Genomic DNA, 18671 nt, shown 5'->3' with positions numbered 1-18671 from the left:
CCTCTAACTTTTTTTACCCCTCCCCCCCTCCCATGGTCTTCTGTTAAGTTTTCTCAGGATCCACATAAGAGTGAAAACATATGGTATCTTTCTCTGTATGACTTATTTCACTTAGCATCACGCTCTCCAGTTCCATCCACACTGCAACAAAAGGCCATATTTCATTCTTTCTCATTGCCAAGTAGTATTCTATTGTGTATATAAACCACAATTTCTTTATCCATTTGGCAGTTGATGGACATTTAGGCTCTTCGCACAATTTGGCTATTGTTGAAAGTGCGGCTATAAACATTGGGGTACAAGTGCCCCTATGCATCAGCACTCCTGTATCCCTTGGGTAAATTCCTAGCAGTGCTATTGCTGGGTTCAGAGTAGATGTATTTTTAATTTTTTGAGAACCTCCACACTGTTTTCCAGAGAGGCTGCACCAGTTTGCATTCCCACCAACAGTGCAAGAGGGTTCCGGTTTCTCCACATCCTCTCCACCATCTATAGTCTCCTAATTTGTTCTTTTTAGCCACTCTAACTGGCGTGAGGTGATATCTCAGGCTGGTTTTGATATGTATTTCCTGATGAGGAGTGACACTGAGCAACTTTTCATGTGCCTGTTGGCCATCTGGATGTCTTTTTTAGAGAAATTTATTTTCAGAGAGAGTGGGGGAGGCGAGGCAGAGGGAGAGAGAGAATCCCAAGCAGGCTCCACTATCAGCATGGAGCCTGACGTGGGACTTGATCTCACAACCATGAGATCATGACCTGAGCTGAAATCAAAAGTGAGATGTTTAACCGACTAAGCCCCCCAGGTGTCCCCCAGGGACTCTACTCTGAAGGAACCTACTACCATGCCTGTCCGCCAAATTAAAGTAAAACTCCACATCAACAATTTAGTTTTTTAGAGATTATTAGGTGTGCATGACTATGAATTGTAAGACATTGTTAAGCAAAGTGAGTTGATAGTTGTTGAGGTCTCTTGTACTTCACACACACACACACACACACACACACACACACACACACACACCACAAACTTTAGGCATTTTATCATCTCGAGTATAAAGACAGAAGTCCAGTGAACTAATTCTTTCTAAACATTTCACACTAAAAATCATCCATAGACTTTTGTCCTCCCATCAGACAGCTTCCAAAGCATTTCAAGTGGGGGTTGTTAGGGAAGTAAGAGAAATCACTGGCTTATGGTCATCGCAGCAATTGTCAGTGAGCATGGGTGTGCAGACCATGTTCTAACTAGACATTCTGGCTCATCCCAACTACATATAAGAATAAGAAACTAATGAAAAAAAATTACTCCTTCAGAGCTGGAAGAAAACCAAGAAACGGCCCAGCTTCCATACATCAATTTTACTGAGGCTCCCATGATTCAAATTTTCTTTGATCTTCAACTATATGGACCAAAAAGTGTTCATTTATGCCTCAGATTTCTAACAGAGTATGCCTTTTCAAACCACTCCTATTTTAACACCTAGATTACCTGTCATTCTTTTATCATTTCCAATCTCTCATATGGCAATTCCACTTATTTTGTTAGATCGCTAGCATTTTCACATTCTAGTCTACGTGACAGCATTAATCCATAGACAGTGTGCTCTGAATTACGAAGCTGAGTCCCTTTCATTACAGATTGGAAGACTAATCATAAAGGAGAATTCATTACATACCACATTTATTTTAATATATGGTACACGTGATCATATACTCTCGAGTCATAAAGTTTTAGGCTACACTAAAATAAATCGGTAATGCCCAAAGATTTCTTTTTTTTTTTTTTTTAATTTTTTTTTTCAACGTTTATTTATTTTTGGGACAGAGAGAGACAGAGCATGAACGGGGGAGGGGCAGAGAGAGGGAGACACAGAATCGGAAGCAGGCTCCAGGCTCTGAGCCATCAGCCCAGAGCCTGACGCGGGGCTCGAACTCACGGACCGCGAGATCATGACCTGGCTGAAGTCGGACGCTTAACCGACTGCGCCACCCAGTCGCCCCTAAAGATTTCTAAAGAATAAGTGGAAACGGGTATGGGAACGGGTATGGAGTAGCAGTAACCAACATGCCGACAGGTTCCAAAATGCAGACACGCTCCAACAGTGGTTTTTGCAGGTTATATTTTTCCAAGATGGGTTGCTAAGATAAAGGTGGAAAAACTCAGGTACTCCAAATAGATGGAAACCCTTCAGGCATGTAAAACCTACTGGAAATGCCACATCAATCAGTCAGGAAGATGTATCTTTTTTTTCTTAGCTAGAGATCTAGAAATCTTCAAAAGTAATATACACATACAGCCCCATACCTTAGTCACCAACCATCACCAAACAGCCAGTGCTGATGGTGAAAGTCACACAACACACTATGACAGAAAGATGGTACGGTTCTCTCACTTGGATTCCCCAGTGGCATACCAAGCAACTTAATTACAGGGCTATACGATAAATTCTGATCCTACTTTCAAAGACATGCTTCCACAGATGAATGGTAAGTATCCTAAAGCAGATATAAACTAATCTGCCACTTAGAGGAAGCTGAAAAATATAAAAGACTCGGAAAGATGGCATGTATATTGGTTGTCCCCCTCTCCCCCAACACCACTGATATCCTCATTCGTCTCTTGGATGAAATTTCACGTTAGAGTTTCATCCCGTTAAAGCTTAAAACCCTACAGAGGACGAGGGCTGAGAGGCAGGTAAAGTGTCATGAGGAGTCTGAGAGATGAATTTGCTGAAATAAGAACCACTGGGCACCCTTGTGGGAAAATGTGCTATTAAATTCTGGGAGAACCAAAATAAAAGAAACCATGATTCCAGAGACAAGGCAGAGTTACAGCATCTATTCTACAGTGTGGCAAGTTCGACTAAATAACAGCTCTCCTTAAATAAAGGACTTGCTCCTGTCAATTCAGACTGGTTTCTTCTGCCTGATTAGAGGCTCGGCCTGTGGAGTAAGATCCAGTTTCCAGTGTGGGCTCTACCACTTAAAGGTTGTGTGACTTTTCTCAAGATCCTTAACCCCTCCGAGCCTCCATTTCTTTATTTCTAAAATAGAATAGCGACACAAACCTCACGGACGTCTGGTAAGTATTTTATCTATCATAGTATTATAATCCGTATCAAGTGTTCATCACAGTGCCTGGCACTTATTAAGTGCACAATAAAGATGCTGACGTTACTGCTCTGGTTTTTGGTTTTTGTTGTTACTGTTATCATGTGGGGGCAAACACTTTGCACAGACATGTTTGTCTAACCCCCAGGACACAGTGGTATGAGATCACTAAGTGAGGACAGGGACAGACCTGAGCTAGGACGGCCACAGAAGAGATGGAAAGAAAAGACAGGGGCACCTGGGTGGCTCAGTTGAAGTGTCCGACTCTTGTTTTTGGCTCAGGTCATGATCTCACAGATCACAGGGTTGAGCCCTCCATTGGGCTCTGCACTGACAGCACGGAGCCTGTATAAGAATTTTCTTTTTCCCTTTCTCTCTGTCCCTTCCCTGCGTGCTCTCTCTCTCCCTTACTCTCTCTCTCTCAAAATAAATAAATAAACTTAAAAAAAGAAAAGACAGATTACAAAGATTAACAACTTTCTTAGAGACCAAAGGAGAGGACAGAGTCAACACTGGCAGAGAAGCTCCCAGCCCGACTGCCTGGAAAACAATGGCACATGGCCAAAACCACTAAGTCAGGAAGGAGAGGACATTTCAGGGGGAAAGGAGGGGATCTAGCAGTCATTTACTCAATCAGCTGTGTAAAACAATGATCTAGAACTATGCAGTCTGAGACATTAATGCCTCACTACTTCAATAAAATGTAAATGAATTATAATTTAAAATTTAATTCTTCGGTCACACTGGCCACGTGTGACTAGCATCTGCTATACCAGACGGCACAGATACAGAACATTCCCCATCATCACAGAAAGTTCTCTTAGACAGTGTTGATGCAGCCCAAGAATAAGCAAACTCCTTGTGTAAAAGGCAAAATAATAAACACTTTCGACCCTGTGGGCCCTACTGGCTCTGCTCCAACTTCCCAACTCTGCCATCACCACATGAAAGCAACATTAGACAGGACGTAAATGAATGGGCATGGCTGTGTTCCAATAAAACTTTAATTACCAAAACAGTGGAACACATTTGGCCCATGGGCTATGGCTTGCGCACCCCTGATCTAGAACTAGGTTTGGGTGCTTAGAGGCCCAAAACCCAGTGTTAAATCTCAAGAGTCCCTTACTAGCTGTAGGATCTTCAGAAGTTACATAAACTCTCGTGGCTTCAATTACCTAATATGTAAAATGAGAATAATACATCCCTCATTAAGATGTTGGGGAAGTAAAAAGATATCATGGGCATAAACATGACCGGCTTTTAGAAGGAATGTGGCTTCATCTGAGCATCTCTCTCCAACCCTCCGTTTCTGTGTACTGGTATCAAGGCCATGGGGCAGAAATACTATCAAACAGCAAATATCCGGGCTCAGAGTTCTTTCATCTGGGCATTTTTCTATTAAACCTATGGGGCATACCCACCACAGCTCTCATTCCGCAACTCCTGAATTCCCAAGAAAAGTGCAGCTGAGCAAGTCAGGAAGCTTATTATACTGCAAAGGTTATTATACTTTTCTTGGATTTGCTCTGACAAATCCTGAAATTTCACCTTTCCCCATCCCTAGAGAGGAGGAGGTCCGAAGAATACTGCTGTAGCAGCCTAAGGCACAGACACAGAGGTCTGAGGCAGCAGAAGCCAGGCCCGCTGGCTCTCCTCCTGTGAGCTTTGCTAAGGCGAGGACAGAGAGAGGGCAAGGAGGAAAAGCGAGACAGTTGCAACCTTAGGCCAGAATCAAGGATATCTGAGGGTGTTCACTTCAGTGTATTGGAGAACAGGGGGGGGCAAACCCTGGCCATGGCCAAGTGCCTTCCTTTGCGCTCACAGAGTCAGCCACAGCTTTGACAGCCTGGATAGGCCCAAAGTTCACGCTGCCTGAGCAAATGTGGTCAATCTCTTCCTTGTGCTTGGCCTGCTCTATCCACAGCTGTTTTTATAATACCTCTCAAAAACATACATTCCAAACATTAAGCAACGGCTTTGCTCGGTGCCTTTGTGTGTCTGGTGTGTGCGTGTATATGTGTGTGTGCGTGTAAACATACGTGTGAGCCCCAGTCTCTTCCTGCTATCTCCCCATTACTATTAAGGGCACCACCATCTCCTCAATATTTTTCCCCTTACACTGTAAACATCACCTTCTTTCCTGATTCTTTTCAACGGTCTTCAGACTTCCCCCACCGATTTCTTCAAAATATAGTTCACAAACCAATCAGGCTGGACTGACCCAAGTCACAAATCCTGAGGAACCCCACACATCTGTGAGGTTACATGTGGTAAATCCAGAGAATAGGGAAATAAATCTGCCCGTTCAATGCTGGTGTAGAGCCCAGGTTTTAACTTCAAACTCTAAACTGGAGCATTTAACCAGCAACAAACCTCTCTTAATACTTATCATTTCAGCTGTTGTAGCTGAACCATAAAATTGAATTATTTATTTTTCAAATAAGAATGGATGGTTGTTTAATAAGTTCAGTATTATTGGGGCAATGACAGGGAAAATAAATGCTAAGGAAATGTGTAAGTGTTTCAAAAATCTCATTGGCAGATTTCTACAATCTTATTAAAACCTGGACATCTGCCCTTAACTCTAGACATCAGATCTAGTCAAAATTTAATAAAACACTTTGCGACCAGTTTTCCAACTTCACCTAATCTTCAATCTTCAGTCTGGTAATTTTAACCAGACTACAAGTTAAATTAAGAGGAAAAAAAACAAACATTCAAAGCAAATTCTATATCCAAACTCTGTAAAATCTTTTACACTTAAAATTATGAAACTATTTAAAATATTTACTCATGTAATTGAAATCAGCCAGAAATGATCCCTAAATTATCTGGATATTGTCAACAATGTGAGTTTTGGCCTGAAATTTCCAGATCCCTGCATTAGTTTTCAAATGTACCTTGTATGAAACATCATCTTACAGTCTAATTTTACCACTCACCAAAAAAGCCCTGTAATTAAGTGTCTGCTTCGTGATCAGAACTGTCTGTGAAAGAATACAGAAGAAGGAACTTACGTGTGAAATTTCCTAATCTGCATTTGACACTTTTTAAAAGAAAATAGTAGTGACTAGTAACAATTATCCAGAAGACTCAATGAACTCTCAGAATTCTGAAAGTAATGAATGAGACTGTCATTTTTACTTTACTACATTTGCCCATATTTCATCATATCTATGTGTCTCAGGGAGAGGTGCACAATTAAAAAGAACAGATGATACTGTCCATCAAGAACATTGACCAAATTCCAAGTTAACAGTGGAGGTCAGAAGGATGCAGCTTAACATATACAAAAGCCACATTAAAAAACAGGTAATAACAACAAAAACCTAGCAGGACAGAAATACAGAATGCTCTTAAAATTATCCTATTTTCTGCCATGCAGTAATTTAAAATGTATAAACTTCGGGGACACTTGGGTGGCTCAGTCAGTTGAGTGTCTGACTCTTGATTTCAGCTCAGGTCATGACCCAGGGTCATGGGATTAAGCCCCGGCTCAGTGCAGAGCCTGCTTGGGATTTTCCTTCTTCTTCCTTTCTTCTTTCCTTCCTTCCTTTCTTTTTTGCTTTCTCTTTCTCTCTTTCTTTCTTTCTCCCTCCCTCTCTCTCTTTCTCTCTCTCCTTCTGCACCTGTCCCCCACCCATAGTGTCTTGCTCATAACTAAATAAACAAATAAAATGCTTAAACTTTAGTTGGATACAGCTTTTAAAAAATCTGCAGTATTCACCTACTTTTTAATAAGGGACATTAGTTCTTTAAAAAGTAAGGTTACCTTAAAAACAAAAAAGTAAGATAACCTTAAAAAATTTGCACTTGAGAACTTCATATGTAAATGCATCCATCCTAAATGCATAAGGTGATCTGTAGTGATTACATTGGATTAGGTTTTGTGGTAAGAGAGTTTCTTTGGAAAAACTATATTTTCTCTATCAATATTGGAACATGTGGTTTAATGAGTAACTTTTATCCTTGCCAGGCACAAGAGAGAAGCTTAGAGACAACATTTGGAAGGCAAACAGTCTAACTCTGGGGACACATTTTGGTGGTTTTTGAGGACAACAGAGAAGAATCTTTGAAATAGGAACTGAATAGAAAATCTGAAATGCAGGGCCTTCATAACTATTTCCCAGACTCTTCCAATGAAGCAAATACGGTGAAACCTCATTAAATCCAACACCAGTGACTCAGAATTTGGATTAATTAAAGACAGCAGCTGGGACAAAGTTTAACACAGTCTAAATAATGCTGAAAATGCTCATGAAGGACAAAACTGTTTTCATCTTTCAGGTATGAAAATTTTAAATAACTGGTTCATCAAAGTTTGTTTTCTCAGTGTGCTTGTCCTCTACATTGATTTTTAGCTGTTATATTTTCCCGATTGCAATAAAAATTTATTTTGGAGAAAGTTCTAAAACATAGATGTTAGCATATCAGATCCGCCTCCTCCTCACTGTCATTTTTAATGAGATTTTCCTGCATGTTTACACTATTCAGCTGACAACTGAGTATATTTATCTTCTTCTGGATAGCCCCCCTCCTTAAAAAAAAAAAAAAGATCCAAAATAGGAATAAAAAGTGATCATTACTTACGAACACAACTTGAAAAGGTAGGATCCGGGCCAAATCCCATTTTGCAGGTACATCTATAGCTGCCCATGGTATTCAAACACTCACCATTAGGGCACACGCCCTGTAGCTGGCATTCATTAATATCTGCAGGAAAACACAAGCCTTTTAGAAGGAGTCGTCAAGCCCAGTTGAACAGATCCTGGCTGTAAAGAGCATGCACTTTATTTTCACTACAATTGTCTCTTCAAGTAAATAGATGTTAGCTTTCAACACAACTGGTGCGAGTAACCTAAAATCAAATCAAACATTCACTGAACACCTCCAACTTATCTAACAACTATTTAGTATGCACCTACCCTTCCCCTGGTTCTTTTCTCAATATTAGACATTGGTCAGTGGGCAAAACTGACGAGATTCCTGCCTTCACAGAGTCTGCACTTGAGTAGGTATTAGGTCTTAGACATCATACAGGTAAGGCAAAGACTCTTACCCTGTAGACACCTGCAGTCTAGCTGGACATACAACTACCTACAAATTAAAGAAAGGGAAAGCAGTTGAACTTATCACAATTAGAAGAAAGGTCATCAACTTGAAGAAGTCAAATTATGAAAGTGCCTATGTAGACAGCAAGTCCCAGTGGAGTTAATTGGAGGAAGGGGAGATTAGAGCCCTGGGGCGGGGCGGGGGGAGGGGGGGGGATGGTCAAGACTTCATCAGGCATCAAAGGTGGGGATAGGTAGATGGATGGAGAGGAAGGGATGAGGGACCTACAAGAGTGACCCCAGAGCGTGGGCACAGAGACTGCAGAAGGGAAGGGGAATCAGGAAACCCTTAGTCAAACTGTTGGCTAGAAAAGTAGTTTCAGTAGGTAAACAGTTGGAAAGGGAGCTTGTTAAAGCCAGGCTAAGTTTGGATTCACTTTTACTGAGAACAGGGAGCAATCCTGAAGGTTTCTGAGCATGAGGAAGATATAACCAAAGCCAGGCTCCAGGGAAATTCATCTGGCCAACACATGGCTTGATGAGAGGAGACCAGAAGCTGAGGACTGAAGGAGTAACCAAGTATGAGATGTGACAAGCCAGGTTGGGGACGGTGAGAATAATCAGGAAGGAAGGAATGTCTCTTTTGAAAAGAACAATGGGCAGTGCATAGAGTTTGGCCAGCACAACACTGGAAAGGAACAGAAAGGAGTCAAAAATGCCTGGGAGGCATCTAATCTGAGAGAAGAGAAAAAGACATTGTTGGTTTTGTAGAAAGTTCTGAGGAAAAAAGAGGCAGATGAAGAGATTAGTTTTATATTTGAAGGTCACATGAGGATACTCAAACATAAAATTCAGCAGCAGTGGCATATTCAGGAATAAACTAAAAAGACGCCATGGCTAGAAACAGACTTGAGGTCAGCCACATATGGTGATTTCTATGGTCTGAATGTTTGCGTCTCCTCCAAATTCAGGTGCTGAAATCCTAACCTCCAAAGGTAATGGTATGGCGGGGGTGGCGGGAGGTGGGGATTTGCTTAAATCATGAGGAAGATCCTTAGCCCCTTCCATCATTTGAGGACACAACAGAGAAGTGTGAAACCAGAAGAGGGCCCTCAGCGAAGGTGATCATGCTGGCACCTTGATCTTGGACTTCCCAGGAGTCTCCAGACCTGTGGCTTATGAGCTACCCAGGTGGTGGTATTGTTAAGGCAGCCTAAACAGGCTATGACAGTGATCCAAAGGGAAATCCAAAGAATTTGCAAGAGGAGAAATAAAAACGTGGTGCTTTAAAAAAAAAAAAAAAAAAAGATTATAGTGTCATTTGCAAAGGTAATTAATTAAAAATAAAAAACAGAATAGGACAAGTTAAAAGTGAAGAATGAGTAGTCATTTATATTTTTATTCAGGATGGCTTACGAAGCTTAACATTAATGGATATGGTTATTAGCATTTCTATTTCCAATCATGTTAGTTTCCTTCAATCATCAGTTCTAATAAAACTTTTATTAACAACTATACAATTAATTTTCTAAATTAAAATTACACGATTGGCAGAAAAATATTACTAGCAGAATTGCCACATAAAAAGGAAAGTAGAGACCTCAGTAAATGATTATTTGCTTATATTTCATATTCTAAGTAGCCATTGATATCTATAATGGACTTATTTTATCAGACACCTGCAGTTTTTCATCTCAGTGATAAAATACATTTTCAATGACACCCAAATGACAAGTTACCATTCTATCTGTTGTAGAAACTCTACAGCATTCTAACTTGGGTCCAGCTGAAAACTGGCACAGCTAGATTACACCTGGCACAACAGATGGTCTAGCACCTGATCATCTGATTCTTTGCCAGAGTGTACATTGTGCTGTAACACACAGTTATGCACAGCATGTAACTGAAAAGATTTCCAGGATCACTCATTCTCCTTAAGAAAACCACCATGAAGGACCAGGAAGAATGCCAAGTCCAGTTGGGGCTACATGGTACAACTAAAGCCCTTATCACATGTCCCAACTTAAACCTCAAACTTGAAGAATCAGCCAATTGTGGTCAAAAAGGCTAAGACACAATCTGTACTCTTCTGTTTTCCTTCATGTCCCCACTAGGGAGTGATTTATTAGCCTTCCTCTTTCCCTGAATGGCCTGCACTTCTATTCACTGGATGTACCACTACACATTCCCTGTTCACCTCCTGGAATGCCAAACCTCCCTGCGACTGGAGTTTTCTAAGAAGTGGTGTACCAGCCTCACTGCTGGCTGCCAGATTAAGGTGGAGGTTTTGTCTTTCAATGGAAAAATACCTGATGTCCAATAACTTCCTTGTGCCCACTTCCAATGTCCTCTCTTCGACTCTCCACAACATTGCCCACTGCCCTCAACAATGATGCCATGGGGATGGAGGTCAGGAATTAAGACTTCAAAAAACCCACTATGGCTACAGACAGGAATAGGAAAATGTCATAAAGAAGGGGAATCATGCATTTCCTACTGTCTTGATCCTTATCAGCTCATGCCAAAAGCACCAGAAACACCACCTCCTCTAAGTTTGGCCCCCCCAGAAGCATGCAACTTTCTTCATGACACACTCTCTTAGCTTCCGAAGAAACTCCTGCTTCCATTAACTGCCTCAATTTATTTTTTAACCTATTCTCCAAAATACCATAAAATATAGATTAAAGCCCCAGGTTCTTTTTTAATTTACACACAGCAAAATATACCTTAAATATACAGCTACATGAACTTTTACATATACGTATGCATACATATATTCACATGTGCACACGTACATACTGAATAACCACCATACAGACTGTGATTTAGAACATTTCCATCACCTCAGAAAGCTCCTTCACTGCCTCTTCCCAGTTAACATCTCTGCCCCCACAGGTAAGTACTATTATCCATTAGTGTGGCCTGTTCTTCTACTGCATATAAGGGAATCCTATTGTGTATGTTCTTTTGCTTGACTTTTATTCATTTTAATGCCTGTGAGAATTCATTCTTTTTTTTTTTAATGTTTATTTATTTTTGAGACAGAGAGAGACAGAGCATGAACGGGGGAGGGTCAGAGAGAGAGGGAGACACAGAATCCAAAGCAGGCTCCAGGCTCTGAGCTGTCAGCACAAAACCCGACACGGGGCTCGAACTCACAGACCGTGAGATCATGACCTGAGCTGAAGTCGGACGTTTTAACGATGGAGCCACCCAGGCGCCCCGAGAATTCATTCTTTTACTGATGTTATATTTTTATTGTGTGAGGGTATCAAAATTAATTTTTCCATTCAACTATTGATTGACATTTGGGTTATTTCCAATTTTTGGCTATCAGTAACAATGCTCCTGTGAACATTCTGTGTGTGTGTGTGTGTGTGTGTGTGTGTGTGTGTGTGCAGTTTTATATAATAGATGTCTTTTGGTAGGCCAAGGTACTCATTACTCTCAGATTTATTTCTAGGAGTTTCTGGTTCATTAGAGAAGACTCATGTTTACTTTAATAAATAATCATGGTGTTGTCCAAAGTGGTTATGCCCATGTCCAGCCCAGAACCCACTGCTCCACATCCTCACCGAATTACTGCCAGTCTTTTTCATTTTAGTTATTCTGGTGGGAGTGTAGTGTTGTTTCACTGTGGTTTTAATTTGTACTTGCAATATATTTATTGGTCATTTGGATATAAAAACATTCTCCTCTAAAATGCAAATATCTATGGGGGTGCCTGGGTGGCTCAGTCAGTCAAGCACCCGACTTCAATTCAGGTCATGATCTCACAGTTTATGGGTTCGAGCCCCACTTCAGGCTCTGTGCTGACAGCTCAGAGCCTGGAGCCTGCTTCAGATTCTGTGCCTCTTTCTCTGTCCCTTTCCCACTCATGCTCTGTCTCTGACTCAAAAATAAATTAAAAAAAAAAACATTAAAAAGCAATTATCTATGGAATGTTGTAGGTAAGACTACTTCCTTCTTAGTAGTCAGGGAGAGGGGCTGGTGATTCCCAAGTGGGAAGGGTGTGTGCTCACCTGCAGGACATTCTGGGTTGTTACAAGAACTGGAGAACACACGGTGGGTAGGTACTAGGGAGCTCAGCATTCTAAAAGCGTGGTCAGTCCCCTTGACGAAGAATTGTTCAGTCAAAAAGGTCCACAATGCCCTCGCTGAGAAATTCACACAGAGATGGTGAAAATCTTAGTTTGTAAGTACAGAAGGGACCATTTTCAAGGGAGGCTGAGGAATGAGGGAGTGAAAGTAGGTGCTGGCTACACAGAAGACCTGAAAGCTTTCATTCACTTGACTCAGTATCCGTATCTTCCCCGTCTGACAATCTCCCACTGTCGTGGAGACTGCTATAGTCTTAGCTAAAAGCACAAGAGACAGGGTCCCCCAAATCCCTGAGCTGGGGACTGTGTGGTTTGTGACCTAGAAGGCTACCATTCTAGCACTACTGGGTCTGACCAGGTCTCTGACAAGATTCATGAGACTTCACTGTCATCTGCTGAGCTGGTCCCAGAGCCCTGGGTACCTGGTACACCTGTTTTAAGCAAGGCAGTTGTCTTTCATTTGCTTCAAGTACTGAGCTTCTATAATAAGAGGATGCTTGCCGAGAAAATGTTTTAAAGTTTTGAATCCTGACCTTTTATTTCTGTGACAAATCATATTGCAGGTTTCAACAACTTACTCACAAATGAAACCTTCAAAAGCATTCCATTCATAAAGTGTTAATTCCTAATATACAAAATTTTACACCTAAACTTAGATCAAAAAATTTTTTTTGCTACTTCCTTCTTCCGTCCCCTGCTTTGCTCCCGAGAAGACTTACTAGGTGCTAGTTTATATTCTCTGTACTTAAAAAAACAAAAACAAAAAGGTAAAAAATCAAAACTCCCATACTTTTTAATTTAGAACCTCAGAAATGAATATGAAATATGAACAATTAATGATCCAATTGACTTTCTCAGGTAGCCAAGCTCTTTAAGATCTTTCTAAATAAACTGATAAAAATTACAAATGCTTTAAGAATGTATTTAACTGAACATGTTATATCTGGACATGAGAAGTTTAAGGAGTACACTAAGAGAAGATATTATCAGGCAAAAGTTTAACAATTATATGAAACATGATGGGCAAATTATGAATTTTAATTCTATTTAGACTTCAATTCCTATGGCTATTTTTTAAATCAAAGTTTCTAACTTGATTATCATTTTCATAAATAACTTATATCTGACAAACATAACTGTTTCAGATCAGAAGTATCATATTTTATAAGGGTCAGCCAATTTCCCTTAATGCATTTTGATTAAATTGAAAGTATTTTAGTTTTTAAACAAACAGATCAACAAATGAATTTGTTCATTGTTCTCCCTCTGTACAGCACTGATTTTTTTCTGGCCAACTATGGAAATCTATCCTTTCAAGGAATGGTATAACCACTGGAAACCTCACAGTTTTCAGAGTTAAAGAGTAAAGATCCAAGGGAATGGCTGAAGGGAGTTGGTCCTCTTATACAGCCCATCTTCATACCTCCCAATCTGAGCTGCTTGGTTAAGTCTAAGAAGTTGACAGAGGCAGAAACAAGAGGAGAAACTCATACAGCCTCATGAGCAACTTTCCAGTAGGCAAAAATCCATAGGGATACAGGTAACACAGAGGAAACTAGCTTGAAACATTTATAGAGGGTCTCTGCCCACAATAGCCTACCATGGCTTCTAGCCATAACAAATTCAGTAATACAAAACTGGTCTTCTTGTAAGTCTAAAATGGTTGAATATTAGCAATGTCACATGGTTCAACCCAATACAACTGAAATTGAAGGCATCTATTACCCAGAGAGCAGAAAAATACAGAGTAGTTGGAAAATATGCTTAATGAGAGACCCTTTAAACAACCTCATATAACACAGTTTTTGTATTTGAGTAGTAGGCAACGATACAATCTTCTAGTACCATGACACAAGGATCCTCACGTGCCTTTACATTTGTATTACTCACCTCCTCTCATGGGAACTTCATGACAATTCTGGATGGTGAGCAACACAACAGTCATTCGCATTTTATAAGCATAATTTTGTCCAAGATCTTATTTTTTTAAAGGGTTAATTAAAATACATGAAGGGTTAACAATCTAATCAGAGGCATATCCCATTAATACCTAGTTTTACTGTAATGAGGATGCTAAATTATGTTACCTAGAGCAAGCCATTTTGTTTCTCTTGATCTCACGTTCCTTTCCTATAACACAAAAGGGCTGAGCCAGATAATTCCCAAGGTTACTTTTAGCTTAAATATTCAGACTTTAAAACAATCTGCCAGGACTGAAAATACCAAGGAATAAATAATGACAGTTAATGCATAATATATTATGAATAGCATAAGTGTCCTTATGGGAAATAAACACACTTTTACGTATCCATTCTCCTAAAGGAAAGTATGTATGTTTAACAAAGTAATAATTTACTGCCTTTTTAGTGACGCAAGTTTATACAGGAAATGAGGCATGTCTAATAACCGAAAGGAATTAAGTCCAAGGTGAGAAAAGGGCATGAAGATCTTCACATTGTGTGAAAATATGAAGCCTTCTACAGATTCTGCTGTGTATATTCAGGTTTTGCTGATGGAAAGAAATTCCAGCATATAAATTGGCAATATAACTTCCAATTGAAAGCAGAAAAAAAATCCTCTCAAGGTAAATAAATACTTCCCTTGCCACACAGACCATTTGGCTATTTTGCATGCGTTAGATACAGAATGCATCCTCTAAGAGGACATATGTATCCTTAAACTCCCACAGAAGCAGGTTCACTGGGGGTACACATATCCCTAAAGGCATGTGACAATATATCACAGGTACACACAGGCTTGGATCCTTTTATTTAAAGGAATCGGTTTCTAGATCTTGAGCCTTCATACATTTTCTTCTCTCAAAGTGATCTAAGAACACACATGCCCAGTCTCTTTTCCTATCCTTCCTTCACTCAGTGCCTTTGTCTTCTTTACAAAGTCAAGGCGTATCTCTTGCTCATCTGGAATCTTTCTATGCTTTCTAAGTACACTGCCCTACACGATGGAAAATTCTCAGACACCAAACATTTGAACATTTCACAAATATATCCCTCCTGAGGGCGAGTCACAGGAAAAGCGATAAAGTATGGTTTGCTCAAGAGGGCCCAACTTTCACCAATTAGGTTAGACGGCAACATTATTCATAAGTTGAATGAGTCAACTCTGAAGCTCCAAAGTTTTAAAAAAGAAATTTTTTTTAAGTTTACTCATTTTTGAGAAAGAGACAGAGTATGAGCAGGGGAGGGGCAGAGAGAGAGAGAAAGAGAGGGAGACAAAGAATCTGAGGCAGGCTCCAGGCCCTTAGCTGTCAGCATAGAGCCCAACACGGGGCTTGAACTCATGAACCGTGAGGTCATGACCTGAGCCGAAGTGGGATGCTTAACCAACTGAGCCACCAGGCACCTCTGAAGCTCCAAAATTTTGATAACACTATGTTCAGGGGCGCCTGGGTGGTTCAGTCGGTTAAGCGTCCGACTTCAGCTCAGGTCATGATCTCACGGTTCATGAGCTGTCAGCACAGAGCCTGGAACCTGCTTCAGATTCTGTGTATCCCCCTCTCTCTGCCACTCCCCTGCTTGCACTCGGTCTCTCTCTCTCCGTCTCTCTCAAAAAATAAACAAACATTAAAAAAATATGTTTAAACCACATATCTAAAACAAATGCCCAAGAAATCATTCTACTGCATCCACTTAGTTTTAATGGGAAAAAATGTAGATGTAAGCTTGAAAATGTGTGACCACATAACTTTTTCCAAATTATTTTAGGAGATAAGTGAACCAAAAAAATGTGTGAAGGTCAATGTTCCAGAGCAATTTTATCCAAGGTACGTTATGTAAAACAAGCTTTATGAGCCTATAAAAGGGTCCTGTGGCCAAAGATGTTTGAGAAACACTGCACGTTGTACAGGCACAAGCACATTACAAACCCCAAGAAGTCCTTTGGAAAAAACTCTGGGTTTTCTTTAACTTGGTGGGTTTTTTTTACACCTTCGGCCATGGAGCCTTTTTGCACACCCCCGTCTATTTACATCCCTCCGAACTGGCGGTCCGTGAAGCACATTTTGTGAAATGTTGCTGTCTGCGGCTAGTCTGTTTCAACCCAGGCCTCACCGCCGCCATACCCTTCCCTCCTGACCTGCAACTGTCCCCCGCTTTGTAAATGATAATCCAGCACAAGATAGATTTGATCACTAGACTCACTGAGAGGAGGTAAACCACTGGGAGGGCACTCCCTTCCTTCCAATTCTTCTGTCTTCAGGGTAACATGATAAAAGAATTATCAGAGCCCAGAGAACAGCTTGTATTTATTTCTTGATACATGTGTGCTACACATGCAAGATGCTAATCACATACACATCTCTGTGGGTCTTGGATCTCTGACTCTAGTCTACAGACACTACATTAATTTCTCCTTGAAACATTCACAGTAACATGAATCCATCATGGGCTTTCCTCATCGCTCGTGATGCAACAGGCATCTTCCCATTGATTTTACAGCCCCAGAGATTAAGGTCAAAGAGCTATTGGAAAATACAATGTGCTAATGACTCACTTCACCACTGTCTTTCCTGAAGAAAAGTGAATAAAATAAACAGACATTTCCTTTTTGAATCCTATCCCAGTGATATAAGCACGGTAAGAAGACACATTAGGGAAAGACTCTCAAATGGAGACGAATGGGTCCCAAATTGACTTTTAAATGCTGAAATAGGATGCTCAGGACCAGACCGAAATGGTTTCAATTCTTCCTAAAAACTCTGTGCCTATTTAAAATATAAACTGTGGCAGGAGTTCCAGGAAAATGCCTAGGACGGCAGAATAACCCCGTCCAATCAGTAACACATCTATCAATTCCCTCCTAGTCGGTGACTATCATAAAACTTGATTCAGAATCACATTAAGTACCCCACAATTTCTGGGATTAAATCACTAAATACAGCCGAGTGTTGTGATGAATTTCCGGCAGGCTAAATAAAAAGAACTTTAGGGGCGCCTGGGTGGCTCATTCGGTTGAGCATCAGGTTCTTGATTTCAGCTCAGGTCAAGATCTCATAGTCATGAGATCACACCCCACGTCAGGCTCTGCACTGGGTGTGGAGCCTGCTTAAGATTCTTTCTCCCTCTCCCTCTGTCCCTCCCGCATGTGCATGTGCACATGCGCTCTCTCACTCTCTTTTTCTCTCTCCAAAGAAAAAAAAAAAAGAATTTTAAAACTTTGTGAGTATTTTGAAGAACTTATTTATCAGGTCTGGTGGGCTCTAGCCTTAACTTCTAACTACTGATTTTCTACTATAACTTCCCAAACATATAGCAAGAACAAGGGATTCTAAGTTTCATACTTATACATACATTATTCTCATATCCCTATTTCCCATTTCTTCCTACTAAGAAACAAACATCACAATAATCAAGTCCTTTCTGATAGTGGAACTGAAAGCAACTTTAGAGACCATGCTAACTGTAGGAAATACTACGTAGACAGAAAAGTCCAAGAAGAACATGTTGAAGGTAGGGGAGAAAGTATTTTCAAGATTTTAAATGAAAGCATCAATGGGTATTATCACTTCACTAGCCAGAATTTCTAATATTAGGAAATGGTACTGGCCACATGCTGTTGAATGGAAGAAGCCAGACACAAAAGAACACATACTGGATCATTTGAAAGTTCATAAAAAAACCAAAACTGATCTATTCTTGTAAGAGTAAGCTACTGATTATTCTGGAAGAAAAATACATTGTTCTACACATAGGCTATATACAGATACAAAGTTTTTCAAAAAATATAACGAACATTGGGGTGCCCGGGTGGCTCAGTTTGCTGAATATCCGGCTTTGGCTCAGGTCATGATCTCATGGTTAACGAGTTCAGGCCCCAGATTGGGCTCCATACTGACAGCTCAGAGCCTGCAGCTCAGAGCTGTGTCTGTGTCTCCCTCTCTCTCTGCCCCTCTCTTGTGCTCTGTCTCCCTCTCTCTCACTCAAAACTAAACATTAACAAAAATTTTTAAATAAATAAATTGTATATATATACATATATATTGTATATGTATATATGTATAATGTATGTATAGACATATATTATGTACATATATATACATGTATGTATGTATGTGTGTATATGTATATATATACATATATATATGTATATGTATATGTATATGTATATGTATATGTATATGTATATGTATATGTATATGTATATGTATATATATACACACATACATATGGGGGGATGCCTGGGTGGCTTAGTCAGTTGAGTGTCGACTTCAGCTCAGCTCATGATCTCATGGTTCATGAGGTGGAGCCCCATGTTGGGCTCTTTGTTGACAGCTCAGAGCTTAGGGCCTGGAGCCTACTTGGGATCCTGTGTTTCCCTTTCTCTCTGCCCCATCCCACTCATGCTCTGTGTGTGTGTGTGTGTGTGTGTGTGTGTGTGTGTGTGTGTGTGT

At 40.4% G+C, this 18671-nt stretch overlaps 1 protein-coding gene across 10 annotated transcripts in view; it reads right to left on the bottom strand.

The window, feature by feature from the left end:
* LTBP1 (latent transforming growth factor beta binding protein 1) overlaps positions 1 to 18671 on the bottom strand; it is a 406323-nt gene that overhangs the window by 141743 nt on the left and 245909 nt on the right. For all 10 annotated transcript variants that reach the window (XM_040496475.1, XM_040496477.1, XM_040496480.1 and 7 more), the window contains one exon: positions 7702 to 7824. In XM_040496475.1, coding sequence (XP_040352409.1) covers positions 7702 to 7824 — 123 coding nt within the window. The remainder of the gene's footprint in view (positions 1 to 7701; positions 7825 to 18671) is intronic.

This window comes from Herpailurus yagouaroundi, unplaced genomic scaffold (genome assembly GCF_014898765.1).
Source record: "Herpailurus yagouaroundi ecotype Mexico unplaced genomic scaffold, PumYag 188, whole genome shotgun sequence".
Lineage (NCBI taxonomy): Eukaryota > Metazoa > Chordata > Mammalia > Carnivora > Felidae > Herpailurus > Herpailurus yagouaroundi.
This window is presented reverse-complemented; position numbering and strand designations above follow the sequence as displayed.